General features: G+C 35.2%; 2 protein-coding genes and 1 non-coding gene across 4 annotated transcripts in view; 1 reads left to right on the top strand and 2 right to left on the bottom strand.

Moving 5' to 3' along the window:
* The window catches only part of LOC136807691 (cadherin-23-like), a 77,984-nt gene extending 73,358 nt beyond the window's left edge, over window positions 1–4,626 (top strand). For both annotated transcript variants that reach the window (XM_067064293.1, XM_067064292.1), the window contains exons 60-63: window positions 1,978–2,047; window positions 3,054–3,275; window positions 3,799–3,838; window positions 4,128–4,626. In XM_067064293.1, coding sequence (XP_066920394.1) covers window positions 1,978–2,047; window positions 3,054–3,275; window positions 3,799–3,838; window positions 4,128–4,538 — 743 coding nt within the window. In that variant the 3' untranslated portion in view covers window positions 4,539–4,626. The remainder of the gene's footprint in view (window positions 1–1,977; window positions 2,048–3,053; window positions 3,276–3,798; window positions 3,839–4,127) is intronic.
* On the bottom strand, window positions 953–1,034 carry Trnas-gcu (transfer RNA serine (anticodon GCU)). The gene has a single exon. It is a non-coding gene; the product is annotated as a tRNA-Ser (tRNA).
* Window positions 4,627–7,055: 2,429 nt separating the features above from the next.
* Window positions 7,056–22,742, bottom strand: LOC136807690 (ras-related GTP-binding protein C-like). Its single transcript, XM_067064291.1, has 15 exons — window positions 22,633–22,742; window positions 22,350–22,420; window positions 15,720–15,797; window positions 14,836–14,962; window positions 14,467–14,568; window positions 14,114–14,170; window positions 13,319–13,388; window positions 12,999–13,071; window positions 12,776–12,815; window positions 12,479–12,553; window positions 12,262–12,326; window positions 11,896–11,973; window positions 11,239–11,337; window positions 8,944–9,040; window positions 7,056–8,062 (listed from the first exon to the last, which is right to left on the bottom strand). The coding sequence occupies exons 1-15, from the start codon at window positions 22,636–22,638 to the stop codon at window positions 7,979–7,981; spliced, it is 1,122 nt and encodes a 373-aa protein (XP_066920392.1). The 5' UTR covers window positions 22,639–22,742; the 3' UTR covers window positions 7,056–7,978.
* Window positions 22,743–23,511: the final 769 nt, after the last annotated feature.

Here is a 23,511-nt window from a genome sequence, read left to right as displayed (position 1 = left end):
ACGTCGTTTTGTATTTCACTGCAGCTTATGCTTGCGTTAGGCTCACTGCGTTCGCTGAATACTTTGCTTTTCGACCATAGACGCAAATTGCCGCGCGGGCAATTTTTGTCCGTTTTACTACCCTAAAACCGACCCAGTCTTTTTTTTCGCACCTATAGACAATAGAAAAAGGTACAAAAAAGGATTGGATCGAGTTTAGGGGGATAATTGAATTATAAAGTGGTACGCGCCTGACCGCGCGACTACGGTCGAAAAGGTGTATACTTTGCTTTCTACACCACTCTCCCGCGACAATTATCTTTTTTATTAAAACTCTTTATAAACACCTTTCCTTGTTCCTGTGTCCAAGGAAAAGGAGACACTCATAAATAACTATAACAGTAAAACGTATGAAACCTCTACAAGATTTCAAGGTAGACGTTTGCTAAATAAGATCTGCGTAGGATAGCGAGCAAAAGTTAGTAACAGGTGCTTGTAGGTGCTTCAAGGGGCTGTTTTAGCCCAACCCATCGATAATAAGTTATTCCTACCCTTACCTGATTCTTTTACGCTCAATTTTCCCGCGTTCCGGCCCTCCTGGCGTGACAGCCTACGACTGTTCATGACTAATAACTGAAACCGACCCTTAGAGAGACTATATTTTTGCGAAAAAGTGACCCTTCAGTCTGTTCCTCTAAAGAATTCTGCATTATAACACACATGCGCAATTTGTCGTTCTTTAAATTATACGTAGTAAATCCCCGTGATCATCAAAGAGGAATGAATACGTAGGCATGGTACAGTCACTTTCGGTCGTTTTTGTCGTTCTTTTTGTCTATTTTTAGAAAATATAGGATTCTTTAGATAAACCCCCTCCCTTAGAGACAATTTTTGACTTAAAACCTGCAAAAGTTTTGACTGCTTAACTCGAACCGGTTGAAAGTTTTTCCACAACTATATCTTAAAAATTGTTCGACGAGGATGGGATTCGAACCCACGCGGGCAGAGCCCAATGGATTAGCAGTCCATCGCCTTAACCACTCGGCCACCTCGTCTTGATCGCATAATTGAAAATCGAAATAAATTTTTTAACATTTCGTCGAGGTGTGAAGTCAGTTGCCAAGAGATGAATGCTGAAACAATTCCATTCAATAGAAACAATTCATTTCAACTATGATTTTGTTTTTAGAAGAAAAGTTTTTCCTTCTTCTTAACAATTGTACTGTATCTTTATTTTAGGAAATCTGACAATCGTCAAAAATGCCTCATTTGTAGGAAAACGTCTTGGGAAAATTGATTCTATTATCTAGATTGGAATTTTTTTTTAAACCGTTTGATAATTTTGCCAGTTAATTTCTGTTTTTTGGAGGCTAGCCTTTAAATTTTATAGATTCTTTGTGCCGTTACAAATTCTTTTATGCATTTTAGGTAGGCTGCGCAAATCCCTGAAATAGATTTTTGATATGACAAAACATATTAAAGAGGGATGATTGAAGATTTGATCCTGTTGAACCCAGTCTCTTTGCTCGCTTTTTTTGTGATTCAGACCATTGACTTCCAAGCCCGAAAGGCTAGACTCGAGACTCCTGGATCGGAAATGAAGCCACTTATTTCCTATCCAGAACGTCCGCGCGTGGTTTTCACACGAACGACGAATTGAAAGTAAAATCTATCATTAGATCTCAAAAAATGCAGTCCTCAAAAACAAAGGAACCGCTAATTACAATTCGTCGTGATGATTGTGGCGCGTTCTAGGCATGTTCTGGATGGGAAATAATAATGGCTTCATTTTTTTCTTGCCTGGGAAAGGTTAGAGATTCTACTCTAGCATTTCAGGCTTTAAACTCAATGATTCAGACAGCACTCGCGAAAGGCTGCGTCACGTCATAGACTATCAATAAAGTAACAAAGTGTTACAACTGGCTCTGGGTACAAGATCGATCGATCGTTACTTTCTTTAAAATCAGGCAAAATAATGCTTAACTCTTCGTATTTTAGATCGAAGATATCGATCGAAAGGAGCAGACATTAATATGCAACCATTGCATGGTGATTTCAGATTCTCATAGTAAGTCATCGTGTTACATACCTGCCTGAAGGGCTAGGTGTTGTGCTTTAAGCCATTGCAGGCAAAAAAAAAGTGAATATCGGAAAAGATATTGTTGCTATTGTTTTCAAAAACCGGTGAAGCTTCTGATTGGTCAAGCGCTGAAATTCTATTGTGATGTCACGTGACTTAGGAAGGATTTCCTACCTAACCATGGCACACTTTTCAGCAAAAGTACGCTATCTAGCCCTTCGGGCTTTACAAATCTATGTGTATTACCCTATTTCATTGGATTCGTGTTTTAGTACATGCTTTTTCGACTCACTCACTGCAGTAATCAACTTTTTATGGTCGAACACTTTTTGCGAATTGGTATAAGTTTAAAATGTCTTGTTTTCTAGGTATTTCTTGAAGGAAAATCTGCACACATTCCCTGTAAATTAAATATAAAATATAAAATAGCATGGAACAGATGCAGGAATCATATGATCACAGTTTATAGCCACAGGGGATTGCTTGAATCAGTGAATCTCGCAAATATTTTGCGTGAATTCATGAATTTTGAGCAAACTTTCCTGGATTTTTCATGCGTTAATTTCGGATGCGCTGGGGGGGGGGGGGGGGGGGGGGGGGGGGGGGAGGGGGTGATAATGGCAGAAATAAGGTATGAATTCCTTGATCAACAATACCCTTTCACAAATTTACCTAGGGCTTTGAGCTTAGAAAGTGGTTAGTCTTGGACTATAAAATAGTCCGCCTTGTCAAACTCTGCTTTTCCTTACTTTCATCTAACAAACTCATTATTATAATAATACTCTTTACTTCTTTAGCTCATTTTTCTTCGTGATCATATTTTTGAACTAGCAAATTTTTTGTAACGGTGGAAATCTAAAGTTTAACAGTAAATTTTACCTTCATCTACATCACTGCAGTAATCATCTTTTTAAGGTTGAACACTTTTTTGCGATATAAGTTTACACGCTTTAGTTGGATCAATAGCAAAATGTTTCTTTTCTTTCTCTACTAGTTACAACCAACAAGCTGTGGACCCTGAGACACAGAACTATTACACAACAACAGTCGATTCGCGTGCGTCTCAGAAACGTTCACCTAATGGAGATAAAGATACTACGGAGATAATGGGAACAGATGATGACGATTTTAGTGATATGTTTTCTTCGGGGAGATCTCAAGATGGCGATATGACAGATTCGAGCGCCGTGGGTGGTAAGCACCCACGACTTGGGCGGTAAGTGGTTCGATTTTTTTCCCGCCAACTCTATATAGTCCAGGGGAAAGTGTGCATCAGTTGTTCGTTTCTGGCTAGAAAGCATGAAATTTTGTATAGTGGTATCTTATGGGGTAAGAAACATTTTAAGCCTCTAACCCACTTCCGGAACACCTGTTTGTTATTTACAGACCAGAATGCCTCCCAGGCAAAAAAAAAGACTTTTGTCTTCAAAACATGTCATATAATATACCGTTGGAAAGTTTTTTTCACACTGATTCTAAGAAACATTACAACATGCATCTATGAAAATGGATTGGGTCAGAGTTATGGGCCATGGGAATATTTTAGAGACCAAAATTAGTCATAGCCCATAACTCTGACTCAGTCCATTCTCAGGAAAAAACTGTTCAATCGGTAATCGATTAGACTGCATTCTTTCCGAAAATTTTTCATTTTAAATATCAGTTTTAGCCTGACTTCCTATAAACAAAGTGTGGCTGGTGAATCGTAAATTTATCATAAATCTTTCTTTTTTTTTCAGGTCCTTTTCCACTTTCCAAGGGACAACACTAGAACCAGGGGTAAGTGTTTTCGACGTTGAAAAGAAGATTTTCTTACTGTAAACTGATTGAAAAAGACTGTCGCTCGTTTATTGGAGAATATGCTAAGAGAAGAATTTAACTCAAGTTGAAAATGCGAATCAACAATACACTTTTTGTTTACAATCATATCGTCACTAAAAAGGAAATAATTCAGAAGGTGTCATAAATTGGGGGCGGAGTGGGTGGAGTAAACAGTTAGGACGTTAGAATCGTCCAAATTGTTATTGATTATCTTTCAAAACAACAATATATTTTGTTTTCCCAACAGGATAAAGACCAATATCTGGATCAGATAGATTACCATCCCAAAATTGTTGAGCTACCTTCTCCCGCCCCACCACCACCAAAACCACCCCGATATTCACCGCCCTCATCAACCATAACACAATCAGAAGACCGTGATAATGATAGCCTGAAAAACCTAACGCTATTTGATGCGATTTTAGCGGCTAGTCAAGAGAAACAAAGAGTCCGTGGTAGTTACCCGAATCGGGGTTTGGATCATGACGATCTTGAATCCGAAATGACGACATCAGTTGTTGCCGATGATATTGATGACTTGGTTACTGTTCCTGTTTACGCTGATGATAATCCCGATATCCGAGGAAATCGGAATTCTACAAACCCGTTTGCACCACCGGATTTAAATGATCCTAATTTACGTCCAACGCGACTGTAGTTAGACTTATTATAGACTTTGTAATATTAAGAAATATTTTTCCATTTTTCGCTTTAGTTTATATGGGATGATGCATATAGGCTTTACCGAACTCGCAAGCAATGCAATTTTGACTTTTTCAATGGAGAGCTTTTGAAATTCCATGTAATTTTCACATGCATTTTTATATCGTTTGTAACGTTCCTGCACACTCGTCGAGTTAAAAGCCCTGCTTGTTGCACGTGGTTTCACACAACAAGGACCATATTGAAAGTGAAATCTATCACCATATTTCGAAAAATATGCCCCGTGAAAAACGAAGAAAGAGCTAGATTCAATCTGTTATTCCTAATGCGGCACAAATCTTAAGGCTTCACCTTTTTCTTGCTTGAGAAAGGGGGAAGATTCCTCTCTAGTCCTCTGAGGGTGGGTACTAGGTTTTCGAGGTGACGAGCCAAAGTTCGAAAATCGTGTCTTTGAGAGACTGAATTTCGACGTTTTTTGAGAGACTACTTTTCCAATATCAGATTTAATGAGCCTTAGTTGATATTTTGTGATTTTGAGATCCTGAATTGCTAATTTATCGTTTTTTTGTCGTTTTTTTACCCTTGAGAGACTCTCAAGGTTTTAAAAAGTCACATTTGACTCAATACTTTTCTTACGCACACCTAGTCTCGATTTCCAGACCATTATTCTTATTACGCAAAATAGGGGCAATTCTCCTACAAAGTAAAAAATAGGAGTATGTCTGCCATAAAAAAAACCGTGCGAGAGAGTGTTTTGACGAGCGCACTTCTCTTTTGCAGTACAGTTCACCTTTTAGTATTTGATAATTAGGTGAGGCAAATGCACACCCTTTATAACGCACAGATTATTATCATATCGATGTATATTTGTAAACGGACATTATTGAGCTCCCAAAACAGACGCTTCTGAAAATTTAGTAATTTATATTTTTTTAAGAAAATATTATTTTTGTAAAGATAGTTTATTTAAATGATCATTTTAAACTTACAATTCCTTTTAAGTACACGACCCGAGAGGTCGAAGCTCTTGATTCTCGGGAAGAAGATGCTGTTAAACCAGTATTCACCCCTGTCTCACAGCCTCGGTGGAATTATTTTCCTCAGTGGGGATAAAAACTCCTTTTGAAATCCCAATGGGGATAAAAATTCTATTGTTCCATAAAAAATCCAGTAGGGATGGTTTTGGAGTGAAATTTTAAACATTGAATTTCGAATGGGGATGAAATCAAAGTCAATTTCCCAGTGGAGCTGAAATTTCAAGGTATTTTCCAACCGGGGACGAAATTTTTGCCAAATAGTGGGGCTGGGGTCCAGCGGGTCTGTGACACAGGGGTGCCATCTTATATCTTAGAGTTTGCAGCTTTCGGCCAAAAAGAGTCTCTTAAGGTGGTCGTTAACAAACTTTTTTTTAAAGTCCAAAAAAATTCAAAATGGAATATCTCAAAAACTATTTAATATATATTGTTGAAACTTTGTATGATGGTTGATTTAGGAAATTCTGGGCAATTCTGAAAAGTACACGAAACATCAAAAGGTGGGAATAATACAGCAGAATTAAGACAAAAAAGGGAACTTTCAAAACCATTTTCCCAAAAATTAATAAGCGGGGGGGGTGGGGTTGGAATAAGAATGTCCTGGGTGGAAAATTTTCGAAATATTAATTAGCGGGGGGGGGGGGACGGCTATTAGGTACCCGAGAGTACGTGTCATGGATTTGTCTCATAAAATTTGACCAATATTTTGGTGTTCATTTGCAAAATTTTAAGTCAATTGGATGCACGAAGGATTAGAGGTTGAAAGTTGAAGTTTTTATGATATGCAGAGTTTCAGGAAGCGTCAAGGTGCGTCACAACGAGAGTTTGTTTGCAGTAACGTGCAGTAATTCATCAACGAGAGAGAAGAGAAGCAGATATCATTGGACCGGACTATCCCGGGGTAGTTTAATATATTATATATAATATCACAGCGCTTACCAGTGCTGGCGACACATCAGAGCCATGCTGTATCGAGGATGATACTCGAACAGTACGGGAGAACCTTGCGTCCTCGCAGGTACTGAGCATATGAGTACCATCACCACATCACATTCAATGTCCAGCATATCTCCCCATACTCTTGTATCAGAGTGATGGTACCCGAACGGGATGAGCTGGATTTTTTTATAAGATGCTTCACTAATTGGTCATTTGAAATAATAGAGATGACGCGTTCTTTAGAAAAAGCAATGAAATCCTTTGTCTCAAGATTCAACGACCAACCGAATCATCGAAAACCTTATAAAAACTCCAGCTTGACCCACCCGAACGTGACAACCTTTCATCATAAGAATAAAGTATAAGAATTTCACAAGAAGAATCACTGTTCGAATTAATTAACAATCTTTTAAGAACAATATATCCTTTAATTGGACAATTTATATTAAATTCGAAGATTCACACAAAACCGAAAAATCATTCTAATTTTTAGTGATACAAAATAGAAAAACGTCGAGCTGGGTCAAAAAATTTAGGTGAATAATTTAACAAGCTTGAGATTTTCAAATTTTTAACTAAAATTTTCAGGGCAAAAAATTATCTAAACGAAAACATAATAACATTAATAATATTGTCTAACATAAAAATAAAACATTCGCTATATTGTGTATAAAAAATGTCGCTAGTTACAAAATGCATTATTATCAAATTCCGTTCTTTCAAACTATAATAAATCCAGCTAGTCTTTTCAGAGTTCGGGTTAAGAGTTCACTTTGAGAAAAGTTTTTTCAAGCAGTTTTACTGAATAGAAAAAACGAACATCAAAAATTGAATACAACACACCCAGTTTAAAATCTTAGCCTATAAGAATATTAGATTGTTGTCATGTTTATAACCCTTTTTAAGCCGGCCTTTAGCGGCGTAATATAGCAGCAGCGTAATTCTTTGGCGCTATAAGGACCTGTATAAGAAGAGTCAGTAAGGTATATGATCATAATTCCTCCCCGATAGACCTTTTTATGAATTACGTCAAGAACATCAATTGCCTTGTATTGAAATTATTGCCAAGGTGATTAACTGCCAGCGGACTTTAATAAAACTAATATAATCATCATGGTAATTGTTTGAATACGAGGCAAGTGATGTTCGTTACGTAATTTATGAAAAGGTCTATACAGTCTCAGAATCTAGCAGAAGAAAATTGTTTGAAATATCCCTTTCGCGTAACTGTCTTTAGGAATATTATAACTTAGGAAACTAAACGGTATAAGAGTTCATGATTTCTTTCTCTCTCGTTTATTGTAAGTTCTAATGTGCAATGTATTATAACCACTATTTTAACTCAATCCCAATAAAACCTTTTTAAATGCATTTGATTGGCTATCTCAATATCACATGATACCATAGTCTTTTTTAAGTGGTTGAAGCAGCTAAAGCGTGGCTTTTGATTGGTGCATTGCATTTAAACGACGAGAGATTCCCCTTTAGGTCTTGATGATGAATCCCTGATGCCTTGTTCGCGTGCTTGTTGTCGTAAATCGAAAACCTGCGAAAAGATGATAAGAAATTTAAGGATTTTTTATATTCAAGGTTTTAGTCATATAGATTTACAAAGCCCGAAGGGCTAGATATTGTGCTTTGGCTGAAAAGTATGCCGAGGTTAGGTAGGAAACCCTACCTAGGACATGTAACATTACAATAGAATTACAGCGCTTGACCAATAAGAAGCTTTTCGAAGAAAATAGCAGCAATATTTTTTGCGATATTCACTTTTTTTTGCTTAGAAGAGCTTGGAAGAGCTTGAAGCACGACATCTAGCCCTTCGGACTTTACAGAAATCTGTGGTTTAGTTTTACATAAGTGTTCCCGTTTCATATCAGACACATATTTTATATCAGAACAGTGTCTCCTATTGTTATACTGGTGATTTTCTTTCCCTCTTTCTGATCAATCAGGATCAATCTTGCTCCACATTCATGTCAATCCAATGTGAAAAAGCTTGTGAATTAAAATAGATTGAGTAAGCAAACAATATCACTCTTATTAAAAAACAAAACCCTTATTCACTCTAAAAATCAATACATGTTTCACTTTGATTTTTCGTTCTAATTGACAGCCTTTTTTTAGTATATTTAAAATATTTGTTATGCTCTGGCTGTTTGAAAGTACTTTTTTCAACTCCGGCTATTCCTGTTCCGTTCTAACTCCCCTTTATTTTATACAGTGTGTCCCAAAAAAGACGGACAAATTTCTACAAGAGTGAAATCCTCAAAATTTATGCCAAAAACCTATTCATAAATTGAATATCTATTGATTGAACAAAGAATTGTAATCTTATTTCGATTTTTCTAAGCCCAGTTGAGTTTTGAGGATTTCAATTTACATAACTTTGATAAAGTCGGCTATCCGAGAAATGAAGATTTTTACCTCTTGAATTGCTTGGCGGAAACAATGGAAGTTGTAATCAATCAACCCATGTTTACTGAAATTATCTTCCCGTAAAATACACACCAAAGCCAAAAACCTGTTGGAACAAGAAGGAAACGTTATATGAACCAAATCTAAATCCATCTCAAGAAAAAATAAGATCTAGCTGAAACTTTCTCCAGACCTTCTCTATAGGATGCTTATACCCCAGGAAAAAATCCCCTAAAATCCCACTGGTGGAACATCCCTTTTTTGGGACATTTCTATTTTCCCCATTTTCAAAAAATTTCGCCCTTAGGATTTTGTCTAGGGAAAATAGAAATTGCCCAAAAAAAGGATGTTCCACCAGTGGGATTTTAGGGGATTTTTTCCTCAGGTATAAGCATCCTATAGAGAGGGTCTGGAGAAAGTTTCAGCTAGATCTTATTTTTTTCCTACAAACAGCCTGTATTTTTGTAACACGACCACACTAATATGGTTTTCACATGGTGTCAAAAATTAGTGCACTTTCCAAATCTTCAATGAGCAAAGTAAACATCTCTATAGCTAAGGAATAAAATTTCGTAGGAATTAATATTATCACACTATTCGGAAAAACTTGCCTTTTCAGTACCAGCTCTATCTGTTGGTTGTTGGAATTTATCATTTCTTTAAACTTTGTCTAAAAGATTTTTCACAGTTAAGGCTTTTTGAAGTTTAAATTGGGACAGGGTGGCCAGCGATTTTTGTCATTGAAAATCAAGTATATTCAAGTACTTTTTGGAGCATTTTTGATGATTTTCAAGTATATCTTTGCTATTTTCAAGTATATGAAGGTGCAAAATTCAAGTACATTCAAGTATATTTGAACTTTACGTATGGTGCTTCGTTAGAAGAGGGATATCCGGATCCTCAATTTGCCAGAAATTTTATGGGCTTCCCTTTCTTAAAAATATTATGACAAAATTGTGTGCACAAAATAATGTCACTGATGCCAGAATTATTTCTCAAATTAAACAACAGATCAAAATGTGCTCTAGAAACTAGTGGATTTATGACACCATGGCGTACTACAGCGGTTGTCTAATTTCTAGAATTTTATTACTAACAGCTTACGCAGCAAGGTTGTCAAATCAGAAGATTTGGTTGCGAGCGAAGTGGGTAGAATTTCTTTTATTGCAATTCTAAGTAGTAGGAAGAAATTTTCCGATATTTCCAGAATGTTTTCTAGAGACTATCAGAAATATTTTCTTCAAATATCAGACTTCAAGACTTTTAAGACATTTCCAGTTCGAGCAGACGAAGAAACTGTGTAATTAAGAGTTTATTCAATTCAGTCAAATCAAAAACTTTGCTGAAAAATTGACATTTTCCCAATTTTCAACTTCTTATTTCTAGAATCATTTCCCTATGGCTCACTGCTCCCAGAAGGTTTATTTTCTAGCAAGAGTTTTTAACATAGAAAATTGGCGAGCACTTTTCATGTCACTACCTTTCAAACTTTTCAAAAATACCACCATCAATTTTAGATAGGTCAAGTGTCCTGATATTAGTGGGTTTCATGATTACTTGGAGGACCCACCATGGTTGGGTCCGACAAAGAAAATTTTGAAAAATAGGGATTCAAAGATTGGCTAAAACCATCAATTTCAACGGACTCTAGAAAGAAATTTCCTGACTTTTCCCTGACTTTTGAAGAATTTTACAAAAATTCCCTGGCTTTTCCATGTTTTCCCTGACTTTTTCTAAAAATAGCCCTTTTTCAAGGTTTTCCAGGTTTTCCCTGACCGCTTTAGCATTAGCCTGCACAATTCATTTACCATGGGCTCCATTTTTCAGCAGTAGCTTGATTTGCAAATATCAGATATCCATTTGGCAGAGAAAGAGTGGAAATGTGCACATTGGATATATTCTTTCAATACATGCTCCAAAGGCTAGATTTTTGAAATTCTCAATGAGGGTTATCTTGCAGTAAATAACTTGAGCTGAAGAATATCTAAGATTCTGCTTTTACTTTTTTTCATTTTTTGTATCCCAATAAGGTTCATCTTTAAAAAAAAAGCCATATCAAATAGGTTAAGTAGTGAATAAGACCAACCAAGAATGTCTAACCTTACAAATAGGGTACAATACATTGTACAATACAAACTCCAGTATAATCAAGTACCAATATTTTTTTCCAGTATATTCAAGTATTTTCAAGTATTTCCAGTATCGCTGGCCACCCTGTTGGGACCTAAATTTGCGAATGACACCCAAATCTACGAAATCTGAGAAGTTTTGTCCCTTTAAAGTAAATATTTGAATTTGTCATACCTGTTGACTTCTCGTAGATAACAGACGGTTGAATTATTGAGTCTGATAACTGAAGCAGTTTCTGTATCATACGCGTTCGGATCACCACTCTCATTTAACCTGTAGAAAAAACATGATATTACACTGTAGTGTAGCATGCTAATTCAGACATAAACAAAACATGATGGAAGGGGCAAATCATAGCACTGTTTCCACAAACTGATATTATCCCGTTACGCTTATTGTGTTATTATATACCAGCGCAATGTTACTGTATTACATGGATTATAAACGACTCCAGTCCAGTATTGCAAGAAAAAAGAAGAATTCACTGTCGCTTTTAGGAGGAATTCGTGGTGATTAGCTGTTTTTCAACGGACATTATGGAAAGACGAATTAAATGAATTCACCCAGAAAAAGTCAGGGCGATTTTTTTGAGCCACCTGACGTACGAATTCCGTGCATCGTAATTGCTTTTCGAGAACCCTAGATGTAATCTATCACCGATTCCCACTCCACATTCAATTAATTGCTTCCAAAAGTGGAAAGATCTATTTTATTGTTACCACGCCAGGGGGGGATACTTAGGCACGCATACGAATGATGAAACCTTTTTCAACGATATCCCTCAGACTTTAATTTTTAATTCAGCATTTTCGAGAACATAAAATAAATTACCCATAGATACAAGACACGTCTATAACAACATCGATCATATCGCAACATAATTCGTATGACTGCATATCTACTGGTGCACTGAATAGAAAGAAAAAGATCGAATATTTTAAGTTTGAAGCGATGAAAGCAAACTTCCAAGAGAAAGAGTTTTGTTTTTCCATCAATTTATAATGTTATTTAATAACAATTACAAGAGCCTTTCGAGATGCTATTTTGTCTGGAAATAATATTCACTAAAGTCAAATTCGGTCGAAAGACTTAAATTTTAAGACATGAAATTTTCTGGACGCCCGATTTTCTGACATTTATAAGTAGATCATGCAAAGAACTTATAAAAGTAGCAAAAAAATAATTGACTATTTATACCTGTCAGTTGCAATATATATTTTGGAGACCACATCGAATAAGAATGCTTTTTCAATTGCAGAATGCTGAAACAAAGAAAAAGGGGAATTTAGTGTTGATTTTTTAAAAGGTAGTTCCTCATTCTTACAAGACTTTACAACATTCCTTTCTAATATTAAAGCAAGGAAATAAGATTAGAAGCGGTAACACAAGAGTGGAGAAATTACAGTACTCTAACCTGTATTAAGATATTAAGAAGATTTTCAAGTGTAGGTAATTGGACGATTAATTTCTGTACAACTTTACTGAATGCCTAAAAGAAGAAAATGAGTATTATATAATGTCCGCAGTTATAGCACCATGTCTACATATCAACCACAGTTCAACGAGGGGGAGAGTGTGGCATTTATATTCATCAACACTTTAAACCTTCTTTTAGAAAATATATGATCAGAGGTTGTAATGAATTAAAAGGAAGAGTTTATAATATCAAATTCAAAACTACTCATTCATTAAAATCAAGAGAATTCCATACCTCAAAGACGGAGTGGTCGTATATACTTGTTAGGTAAAAGCTAAAAGCAGAAAAGGAATAAAAGATTTTAATTCAAAACACTGCAAACTGAAATATTCAAAGTAGACAAAATTGATTCTAGAGAATTTAGAGCTAAAAACCAACAATATATTCATTTAAATACATAACAGAAGAAAAATAAAAACGCTTACTTGTTGGAAGAACTAACAACAGTATTACAAACCTTAATTGAAGATTTTCTAAACCAGCATCTTCCAGTTCGCCAGTGGCACGTTGGTGAATATCTCTTTGTGTATCTAAATTTCCAAAAACAGGATTAACTGTCAAAAAGAAAGCTCTAGTTGAGTTTGATTAATTGTATCAAAGAGCAACTGAAGATTTTATAGTCTTCTTTCCCTTATATATTGCAACTGAGAAATTTTTCCTTGGACCCAATATTTTAAAGAATGCAAAAACAAGATGAAATTTATTAGAAAGCAGACGATTGTCTTGTATTTATCTTGTTGAGCTTGTAAAATTCTTTGAAAAAAGAACCCAACAAACCTATTTTATGGTCATCTGTGAGCCCATCAACTTTATGAATGAAAACTTCAAATTTAATGTTTGGATTGACCTATAAAGATTCAAAGGTGAAAGAGTTGAATATTTCAATAAGATTTCCTTAGAACTAGATACAAAGAACTTGGTTAGTGGAAGAAATTGATGCAATTTCAATTAATTTTCTTGGTAACTAAGGAACAAATTTCACAGAAACATTTTTGAAAAATGAAAAACCTGAGAAACACAAAGAATTTTGGCAAAAATTGGGATTAAATTAATCAGTCAAATAATTTCCCATAAGATAGACTTGTAAACTAGTCGTTGAAAACAGACCCATATACAAAAAATTCAAGCTCTAAATAAAAAGAATCGAAGAGGTGAGGTTGCGTGTCTTTTCTGAATTTCAACGACTAGAAGCTTCTTCCCTCAAAAAACGTTGTTTAATTTTACAACCTTTTTTAGGTTTTTGAGAATCCATCCAACTTTTTTGACTAAATGATATTTCATAGTAACATTAAACATGGGAACATATAAATAAATGAGCATTTCCAAAAATGCAATAAACAGAAAGAAAAATAAATGCAATCCCGCACGAGTCAGACATACAGAAATCTGTATGTCTCTCCTTACGATTTTAGGTGAAGAAAAAAAGGCGTTGGAAGAAGCTTCTAGTCGGTTATTTTCCTTTTCTCTCACACGCGCTGAATATTTAATCAGTGTTTACATTATTTGATTGACAGTTTTATTATTAGTAATAACCGACTAGTTTACTGGTCTACCCATAAGATAATAACATACCTTGTAAGCTCTTGTGACTGTTTGATGTAATTTGGTCAATGCATCCATGTAGTCGTCCTGACAAAAGAAGAGATTTTTCAGTGTAGAAAAATATGTTGAGGTTATGTAAATAGGTTAAAGTATTGAATAAAAGATGTTCATTGTGAAGAACTTGTAAGAATTGGTAAGGAACAAATTTCAATTTGTACTGATGATCGTGATCGACACCGAAACGTCTAAATATATGTTTTGAATTTTATTCAAATAAAATGAAAACACAATTCTATGCTTGAACTTTACGTTGAAAATATTCAGAAGGATCAATCAATTTAGGAACAAACTTTTTTTGCTTTTCTGAAAATTATGTAATTTACCTGTGCATCAATTACAAATACAAGTGAACCACATCCACTAAAGATTTGGTCAGAATCAAAATCATGCCCAAAGAAATCTATCTGTCCAGGAAAATCCCATATCTAAAAGAGCACAATTTTTAAACATAGATACTTCATAATTAATTAAATTACTCCATTAGCTCCAAAGTTTGGAATAATGATGTTGTTAAAATCATTGATTGATTACATATTATAGAAGTAATTGACCTTTTCTGAATTTAGTTTCTATGGACGATGGCCATTTACAGATCAGACATACTAGGTTTTATCAGTCGAAGTTTCTCCTGTCAAAAAATTGTAAAAAATGTAAAAAGATTTATAAAGAAGACAATAAGAATGTGACATTACCCTGAATTGTACAAATGAGCTATTGGAGATGTCATCTTTCACAATTTTATTTGTGCTTTCCAAGAACAACGTTTCATTTGGAGACATCTTGTGAAAGACAACTTTTAAAATGGAAGATTTTCCACTCCTGTAAAATTGCAAGACATTCAATTAGCAAATTGATCTTAACCATAAAGAGATATAATGTTTTAATTTTTGACCCACTAGCTATTTCACTCACTCCATTCTGTTTTTCAGTCTCAAAACTGCAGTTAGTGAAAGTACTTCGATTTACGAAGCGTCTTTACGTCACACAGAACAAAAGAAAATAGCAAAAGAACAAAGGAATTACCCATAGCTACCATTTGGCAACCATGGGGAATCGCGATTTTACAAAAATGGGAATCCTCATATCGAATATTCTTCCCCATAAATGCGAAAATGAAAAACGAAGAAACTTTCGTTTTCTATCTAATTGTCTTTTTTAAAATCTGCCATGAAGTGTTATAAAATTCCTTATTGAATGACACGTTCTCCTACTAAGAGGTTTAAAAAATAACGTAGAAATAAAAAACTGTGAAAATCAATTACAAAACCTACGTCACAAACACAGAGTGCTGACTCTTAGTTTTAATGACTTGTTCTCCTTTCTTTTGTTTCCGTAATAAATAAAAAGTCGTTATTGTGAACTCTGAACATGCTTTAAATGGAGGTATTTCCACTAACTGACGTGGACACTTTGCCTTTTTTTAAATAATTACTCAGCACCCAATTACGCATTCAACATTGTAAAAACATTGAAAAAATTGAAAATAATGAAAGATATTTTGAACATCGCTAATAACAATTTTATGTGCAGATTTTTTGTATGGAAAAGCTAGAAGACATTGAAAATTAAATCAAACCTTCTTAAACCCATCAAGAGAATTTTTGGTTTGGATTCATCAGATTGGCTGGAAGGCTCCTCTCTATCTTCAGAATACCTAAAAAAATCAATAAATAAAGTGTGCTAAAAACATTTTAATATGTATATCAAAACACATTTATATGTCAACCTACAAAAAAGCTACCAGGTGAACTTGATTTTCTTATGAATTCCTTTGTATTGGGTAGGATTGATTCTTTTAAAACTCATTAGAACTTTGAGAAAATTTACTACTTGAAAAAGAGAAACTTTTTTGTGACACACCCAGTAAAGACATTTCCAAAAAGTTGACGATCTGTCAGAATAGTTGTTTTGGAGAACGCGAGGGCCTATTGAATAACTAATTACTCCACAACAAATACCTAGAGACAAGATAACTTATCACGTTTTTATTGGCTGAGGGAAAGTAATGTATGTGGACTAATTTGTAAATGTGATCGCGCGCATTCGCTTAAGAGCCATTTTTTTTAAGAGTCTTCAGGGTGTGATACCTCATCCTCTTGGATTTTGATGAAATTTTGACCAAATGATCCATCACACAAGAAAATAAGACCCTGAAAATTTCACCTTGATATCTCAAGTAGTTTTGAAGATACAGCGTCTCAAAGATAGGCTACTAAGCGGAAATTGACCCCTAAAAATCATGAACTCTGGTGGGGAGCAGATTTTGAAAGCCAATGAATTTTTATTCAAGTACATTAGAAAGCTGATTTACAGTGGATTTCAAGAACTGTTTGTAGGGAATAAGAAAAAATCAAATTGAGTCTCCAAAATTTTCCCCAAAAATCTCTAGCACCTCCTGTAGAGGGCTTCAAACTTTGTGTAATCTGGGTTTGGAAGCACTTTTAGCTGTCTGCTGATGGTCCTTGGAGACTTTTTTGAAGCAAACTTTTGACCTGGAGTGGTTTACTGGTGGGTTTTTGGCCACAAAAATAACATTTTCAGGATTTCTATTTTGTGTAAGCGTCAAAAATGGCCGAAAAAATTGCTATTTTTTTGGCTGATCTGGAGCAAAATTCAAGATGGGCGTATCTTTTTTGAACCCCCCTACAAATTTTTTTGAAACTTTCAGTAATGCTTCCTTAGTAGGTCTAGTTTATAACCTCAAAAAATCTCAGTGGGGCCTTGAAGTCTCTTAAAGATATGATCAATTGAAAATTTGCTTAACTTCGTTGTTTTTTCCCTCCTAAAATGCTAAATCAGGCCCACTTAAGGCCTCTAAAGGTAAATTCTTGTCAAAATATTGGTTGATCTTCTCTAGCCAACTAATTATTGGCATTAAGGGAACAACTGTAAAAAAATTCAGGTCATTTCCATTAACAGATGACATTTTATGACTGTTTCTTTATTTTTAAGTATAGAATATGTAAAAAAATGGGACTGACATCTGGCCTTTCCTACCATTCCAGGGCCTATATTTTCAGGAAAAGCCTCAACCTTTTACAGTTTGGTGAATATTATTCTTAAATATAAGCAGGTTACTTCAACTAAATGGGTTTAACAGTACTTAATTCCTATTCAAAAACTTTTTAGACTCATTCAGAAATCCTACTTTGACAATAATTTGCGCTTTACCGCAAAATTTCTAAGTCCAAGTGTCGTGATTAACTTTGGACTGTCCAATATTTCTTGTCCAGATGATTTAAACATCATTGTTTGCAGTATCTCATAAAATATCACCCTAGTAATGTTGCTTAGTTATTTAAGAATCAACAAGTAAGGCTGACAGTGTACACAAATATAGAGATATTGGACAGTCTAAAGTTAATCACGACACTTGGACTTAGAAATTTTGCGGTAAAGCGCAAATTATTGTCAAAGTAGGATTTCTGAATGAGTCTAAAAAGTTTTTGAATAGGAATTAAGTACTGTTAAACCCATTTAGTTGAAGTAACCTGCTTATATTTAAGAATAATATTCACCAAACTGTAAAAGGTTGAGGCTTTTCCTGAAAATATAGGCCCTGGAATGGTAGGAAAGGCCAGATGTCAGTCCCATTTTTTTACATATTCTATACTTAAAAATAAAGAAACAGTCATAAAATGTCATCTGTTAATGGAAATGACCTGAATTTTTTTACAGTTGTTCCCTTAATGCCAATGATTAGTTGGCTAGAGAAGATCAACCAATATTTTGACAAGAATTTACCTTTAGAGGCCTTAAGTGGGCCTGATTTAGCATTTTAGGAGGGAAAAAACAACGAAGTTAAGCAAATTTTCAATTGATCATATCTTTAAGAGACTTCAAGGCCCCACTGAGATTTTTTGAGGTTATAAACTAGACCTACTAAGGAAGCATTACTGAAAGTTTCAAAAAAATTGTAGGGGGTTCAAAAAGATACGCCATCTTGAATTTTGCTCCAGATCAGCCAAAATAGCAATTTTTTCGGCCATTTTTGACGCTTACGCAAAAATAGAAATCCTGAAAATGTTATTTTTGTGGCCAAAACCCACCAGTAAAACACTCCAGGTCAAAAGTTTGCTTCAAAAAAGTCTCCAAGGACCATCAGCAGACAGCTAAAAGTGCTTCCAAACCCAGATTACAGAAAGTTTGAAGCCCTCTACAGGAGGTGCTAGAGATTTTCGGGGAAAATTTTGGAGACTCAATTTGATTTTTTCTGATTCCCTACAAAAAGTTCTTGAAATCCACTGTAAATCAGCTTTCTAATGTACTTGAATAAAAATTCATTGGCTTTCAAAATCTGCTCCCCACCAGAGTTCATGATTTTTAGGGGTCAATTTCCGCTTAGTAGCCTATCTTTGAGACTCTGTATCTTCAAAACTACTTGAGATATCAAGGTGAAATTTTCATGGTCTTATTTTCTTGTGTGATGGATCATTTGGTCAAAATTTCATCAAAATCTAAGAGGGTGAGGTATCACACTTTCTTTATTCTGAAGATTTTTAAAAAAAATGGCTCTTAAGTGTCCAAACACAGATGTGAGATCTGGTATCGACACTCAGTAACTTTGTCATGTCAATCAATCAATCAATTGCACACGCTGGAAAAAAGTCTCTAGAGAAAAACAACACAAAAGAAAATGGCGTCAAGATGTGAGCAGCATGATCGTGATAAAATTGTTAATTAACTCTTCAAATTATGTACTTTTAAAATGCTTTGAAAATACATTTGGTTGTGATTATGAGATGGTGAATATTTGATTGATATATATTGAAACAAACTTGTTGTCAAAGAGATTTAAAATAGTAAGCGAAAATACAGTCCAGAAATTAACCGTCCCAAGATTTGATCAATTGTCCCAAGTTAGAGCAGTTGACGGTATACTTCTAGACTTTTACATAGTCAGAAAGCTGTAACAACATGAATTCACTTTTTTGCATTCCAAATCTCTTGTAGTCAACTAGCATAATTCATATATCTAGCTTTTCAATAACCTTTTTTTTAGACCCAAAGAGGCTGTTTCAAGGCTACAAAAGTTTCCTCTTGCTTATAGAAGCAACCCCAATAAATATGGGACAAATAAAAATATTAAGCTTAAAAAAACTAAATTCAAGACTTGATGGCTTCCAGAGTTTTTGGTAACATTAGGATATATGGTGAAGATCAGAGATCTGACCTCAAGGAGAGCAAGTGTTGAAAATACTGAATAAAAGAAAGATGAAACATAAAAAGGGACTATTATTTATATAATTATACGTTTTTTTCTATTTTTTTGAATTTTTCTAAATATATAAATCAAACCAATCAAACATTCTGTCAGGAAATGAGAATTTTATGCGAAAAACAACCAACAAACCAATAGACATAAAGTTTAAAAAGTCAAGCAGAAACACAAACACAGCAATCACATAAACAAAAACACCAAAAACCACTAAAAAACCCAACAAAAATGTAATGCAATCTGGAGTTCCCGACTAGCCTGGGAATCCAAGCGTTAAACTTTTTTCACAGTCTAGTTTATGATATCTTTGCTGCTTGTTTAACGCTTGGCACAGGTAACTCGCCTGCAGGGAGATTTTTCCCTGCAATGCAGGTTCGGCCTGATTGGCCAGCTTTTGGCGTATTACTTGCCAGTACTTTCGCGCGCATTTTGATGATTTCGATGCGCGCGCATAATTTATGGAAAAAGCTGACTCTGCAGAAAAAAGGAAAACAAATGAAAATGAAAACATAGATTCATTTCGAAACAAAATGGCTGTTGGCTGGAAGTCTAAATACATGTGGCTGATGTTTTGATGTGGTTTTTAGTAGTTTTGAAAGTCTTTAGAGCTTGTGAAAGAGTTTTTATGGTAAGTTGATTATGTGTGTTTGCCTGGGTTTCCAAAGTTCAGCAAGTCTGTCAACAAGGGTTCACACACAAACTGTTTATAACATTCTGTGCCAGACTAATCTACCTGCACCAAGCGCTATAATTTTAGAACTTTGTGAGGTGAGGTATTTTTTGTTTTTTTCTAAGATTATGAGCTTGGATTCCCAGGCTAGTTCCCGACTTGCGACAGGTGCAGTGGCTTTAAACATGTTTTAAGGACTTCCATCACTCAGCCTCCCCCAGAGATTCCATAACCCTGAACCGACCTGCAGTCCAAACAAACTAACAAACATAGAAAAATAAACAAAAACTAGCACACAAATACAAAGAAACAAAAAAGGGGTTAAACAACAGACAAAACAAACAAGCTTAAAGAGACAGAACAAGACAAACAACAAAAGACAATATCAAAAAACACAAATTTTCAAAAAGTAGGCCAAGAACCCGGTTCGACACCTAAAGTACGAAATGCCGTGCAGCCGTCCGCACGGGAAAGAACGAAAAAGAAAATGACTGAGAAAACATACATAATATAAAAATGTTTCAATTTTTCAAAAATGAAACTGCGCAAAAAATCATTTAAAGATTCTCCAAATTTCACGAAGTCTCTGGAAATCTATCAAAACACTTTACAATTTGTTTTCGCAAGAAAGATTTTTCAGCTCCTTGATTGAGCATGCGTTTGAATAGTTCTGAAATTCTGGGCAGAACATCTTCAAAAAGAAGAGTGCATCTAGCAATGCGTAGGACCTCAGAATATAGAACTGTAAAAGATGATGGATGGTAAATTACTATCTTAATGTGGCATTCTCACAATGAAAAAGGGAAAGGCGTCTCTCTTGTCAAATAATTTGTAGCAAAAGATGTTATTTTCAATGCTTATATCCACAAAGGTCAGGCTAGCTCTAAAGCTCTAAAACAGCATCTAATAACATGAAAACCAGAAAATGATTCTTTGATGGGAATCAAAACTATAAAGTGCACTTACAAACATCAGTCAGATCTAACAAAATTAATAACGGCACTGTCATCATTGACAATAAAACAAAGGATTTTCTGTCAAGAGTCTTGTAAACATTCCAACAACTTCCATCGAAATGATCTGTCACTGCTGAGTCTACCATTTTTAACACAGTCCAAGGATTGAGCCGAGAACGCTCGCAGAACGCCTGCGAGTAGCTCCGCGCGGGTGAAAAATTTAATCTGTCAATCAACTTCTCAAGCGAAGAGTACGCGAAGCGATTCTAGCTTTCCGATAGTGCCGGCGGATCATCGGTGGATATTATTCAATTATCATTATCCCTTTATTTTCATTCCTAGAACTTTTGCAAAAAAAGGAAAAATAGAAAAGTTGTATTTTTTACTGCTCTATTCACATACTGAATTTGAAAGATCTTCTATGTGGATAGATATCTATTTCTATTTCTATTTCTATTTGGTTGAGTTGCAGGAGGCTTTAGAGGCCTATTTTCGCAACTATGGACGCTTACTAATGAGCGTCCCATCAGCACCTTGAACTGACTACCCAATTCCCCTCACATGGCATGGGTTGACCCGGGCGAAGGAATGTTCACTTGCCAAGTGAACTGCCGTGAGTGGGAATCGAACCCTGGCCCCTGCACAGAAGCCAAGGTCGACTACCACTATACCACGGCACCTATCATTATAATATAAGAAAAAATCATCTCTATCATTAATAGCGCAAAGGTCATCAATAAATCTACCAACTGAATGAAAATTGTATGCTCTAGGAGAACTAATAGATATCAAATTTTGTACATATTTAGATTGGTAATAATAAAGAAAGAGGTTAGCCCACCCAAAATGGAGCTGGATCTATCGGGATACCGATGTTTTGTCCGAGTATATGATTACCAACTTTGAAATAGCAATTCTTGATTAAAAATTCAACACACTTGGATAAAGAAATGTTAGTAAAAAATATGTTATCTTTTCCTTTTGCTGTCCAATAGACTGAATTCGCAGAATACATATATGTAATAGTTATCAGACAATTGCAAGTACAATATGAGAAATATTTTACGAGTTCCGAGATTCTTCCGTACAATATTTTCCGGGCCTTTAGGCGAGGAAAATATACGGAAATCTGGAACGAGTGAAATATTTCCATATTGTACAACCAAATGTCTGATAACTGGTTTATCGGTGGCCCAAAAAAATGCACTTTTTGTGTTGGAAAAAAAGGACAGGGCACTTTTGTAGCAAAGTGACGTTAGATTGCTGCTACCGCTACAATGCAACAACATCTTTTCATCAATTTATATTTTGTACATGTAAAATACAAGATATATTTTTTGGATCGCCGATAAAATAATATACCCAAAATCTTTAGGAAATGATCCAACAACGTAGCTTCCACTTCCAGCAAAATCTTCATCTTCATCATAAGACTAGAAAGTAAAAATAGACATGAAGACACAATCAGGTAATTTCATCAGTCAAGTTCAGTTTAGTTCCGACATTAAATTTATAGTTTACAAAATTTACAAAAAGTTTGATTCAGACTCTGAAAATTGACAAAAAGTGAGCCTTTTGGATTTAAAATAAAGGATTCAATTGCATTAAATAAAAATACCATAGGATAATGAATAACAAAACTTACAGCCATGATTTAATTGTGCTTGAAAATGCAAAACTCTGTCAAAAGAACAACCAGATAACAAAAATTCAGGAAAATTGTGGCAGGTCGGCATTCGGTCATATGATTTTAATATTAGACTAGCTCATAGAGGAAAAATTATTCTAGCCGCTCAAAACAATGAACGTCATTGGTTTAGTTTGAAACCCGGGAGAAATTTTAAGAACTCAGCCTGATACGAAATAGACTTCACCCTTACCTAAGTTAAGACAGCCTCACGATTTTCCCTTTATTTCACGGCCGCTGTGGCTTTTTTCTTTACCTTTATTCTAGATTTTCAGAACGCTCTCTGTGCCAAAATAGAGCAGCAAAAGCGGAATCCAAGCAAGTCAGAAACTGAGAAAAACGGGAGAGGATAATTACAAGGTCTCAAAAGAAGGTTGTCTACTGCTCATTCCGACATCGACTTATAACCTGACTGAAATTCGAGCCGTTACTAGCAACCCTGCGGGGCCCAAGGCGCCGAGTATGCACCACTGACCTTTATATAACCCTGGACAAAGCTTCTCAATCCCAGCCAAGCAAAATCTTTGATCGGAGTTTTTTGAAAATTGGTACCCTAATGTCGGCACTACTCGATAGCGGTGTAAATGCATCGAGAGCGCTAGGGCTACTTTTCCTCAAATTCTTTTGATGATGTAGCGGCGTTAGACGTTAATTTTTAACATTGCAATGGCTTCTCCTTTAGACTGGAGTCGTTTATATGCGTGTAATACTAATAATACTAATACTAATACGGGATTTAGTTTGTATAAACGACTGGAAGAATCCGGTGTTCCAGCCTTATAGATACCCCGGCTAGCTACGCAGAAACTTGCGTAGCGAGAAAACAATTTATCAAGC

This window comes from Clytia hemisphaerica, unplaced genomic scaffold (genome assembly GCF_902728285.1).
Source record: "Clytia hemisphaerica strain Z4C2 unplaced genomic scaffold, Clytia hemisphaerica genome assembly, whole genome shotgun sequence".
NCBI lineage: Eukaryota > Metazoa > Cnidaria > Hydrozoa > Leptothecata > Clytiidae > Clytia > Clytia hemisphaerica.
This window is presented reverse-complemented; position numbering and strand designations above follow the sequence as displayed.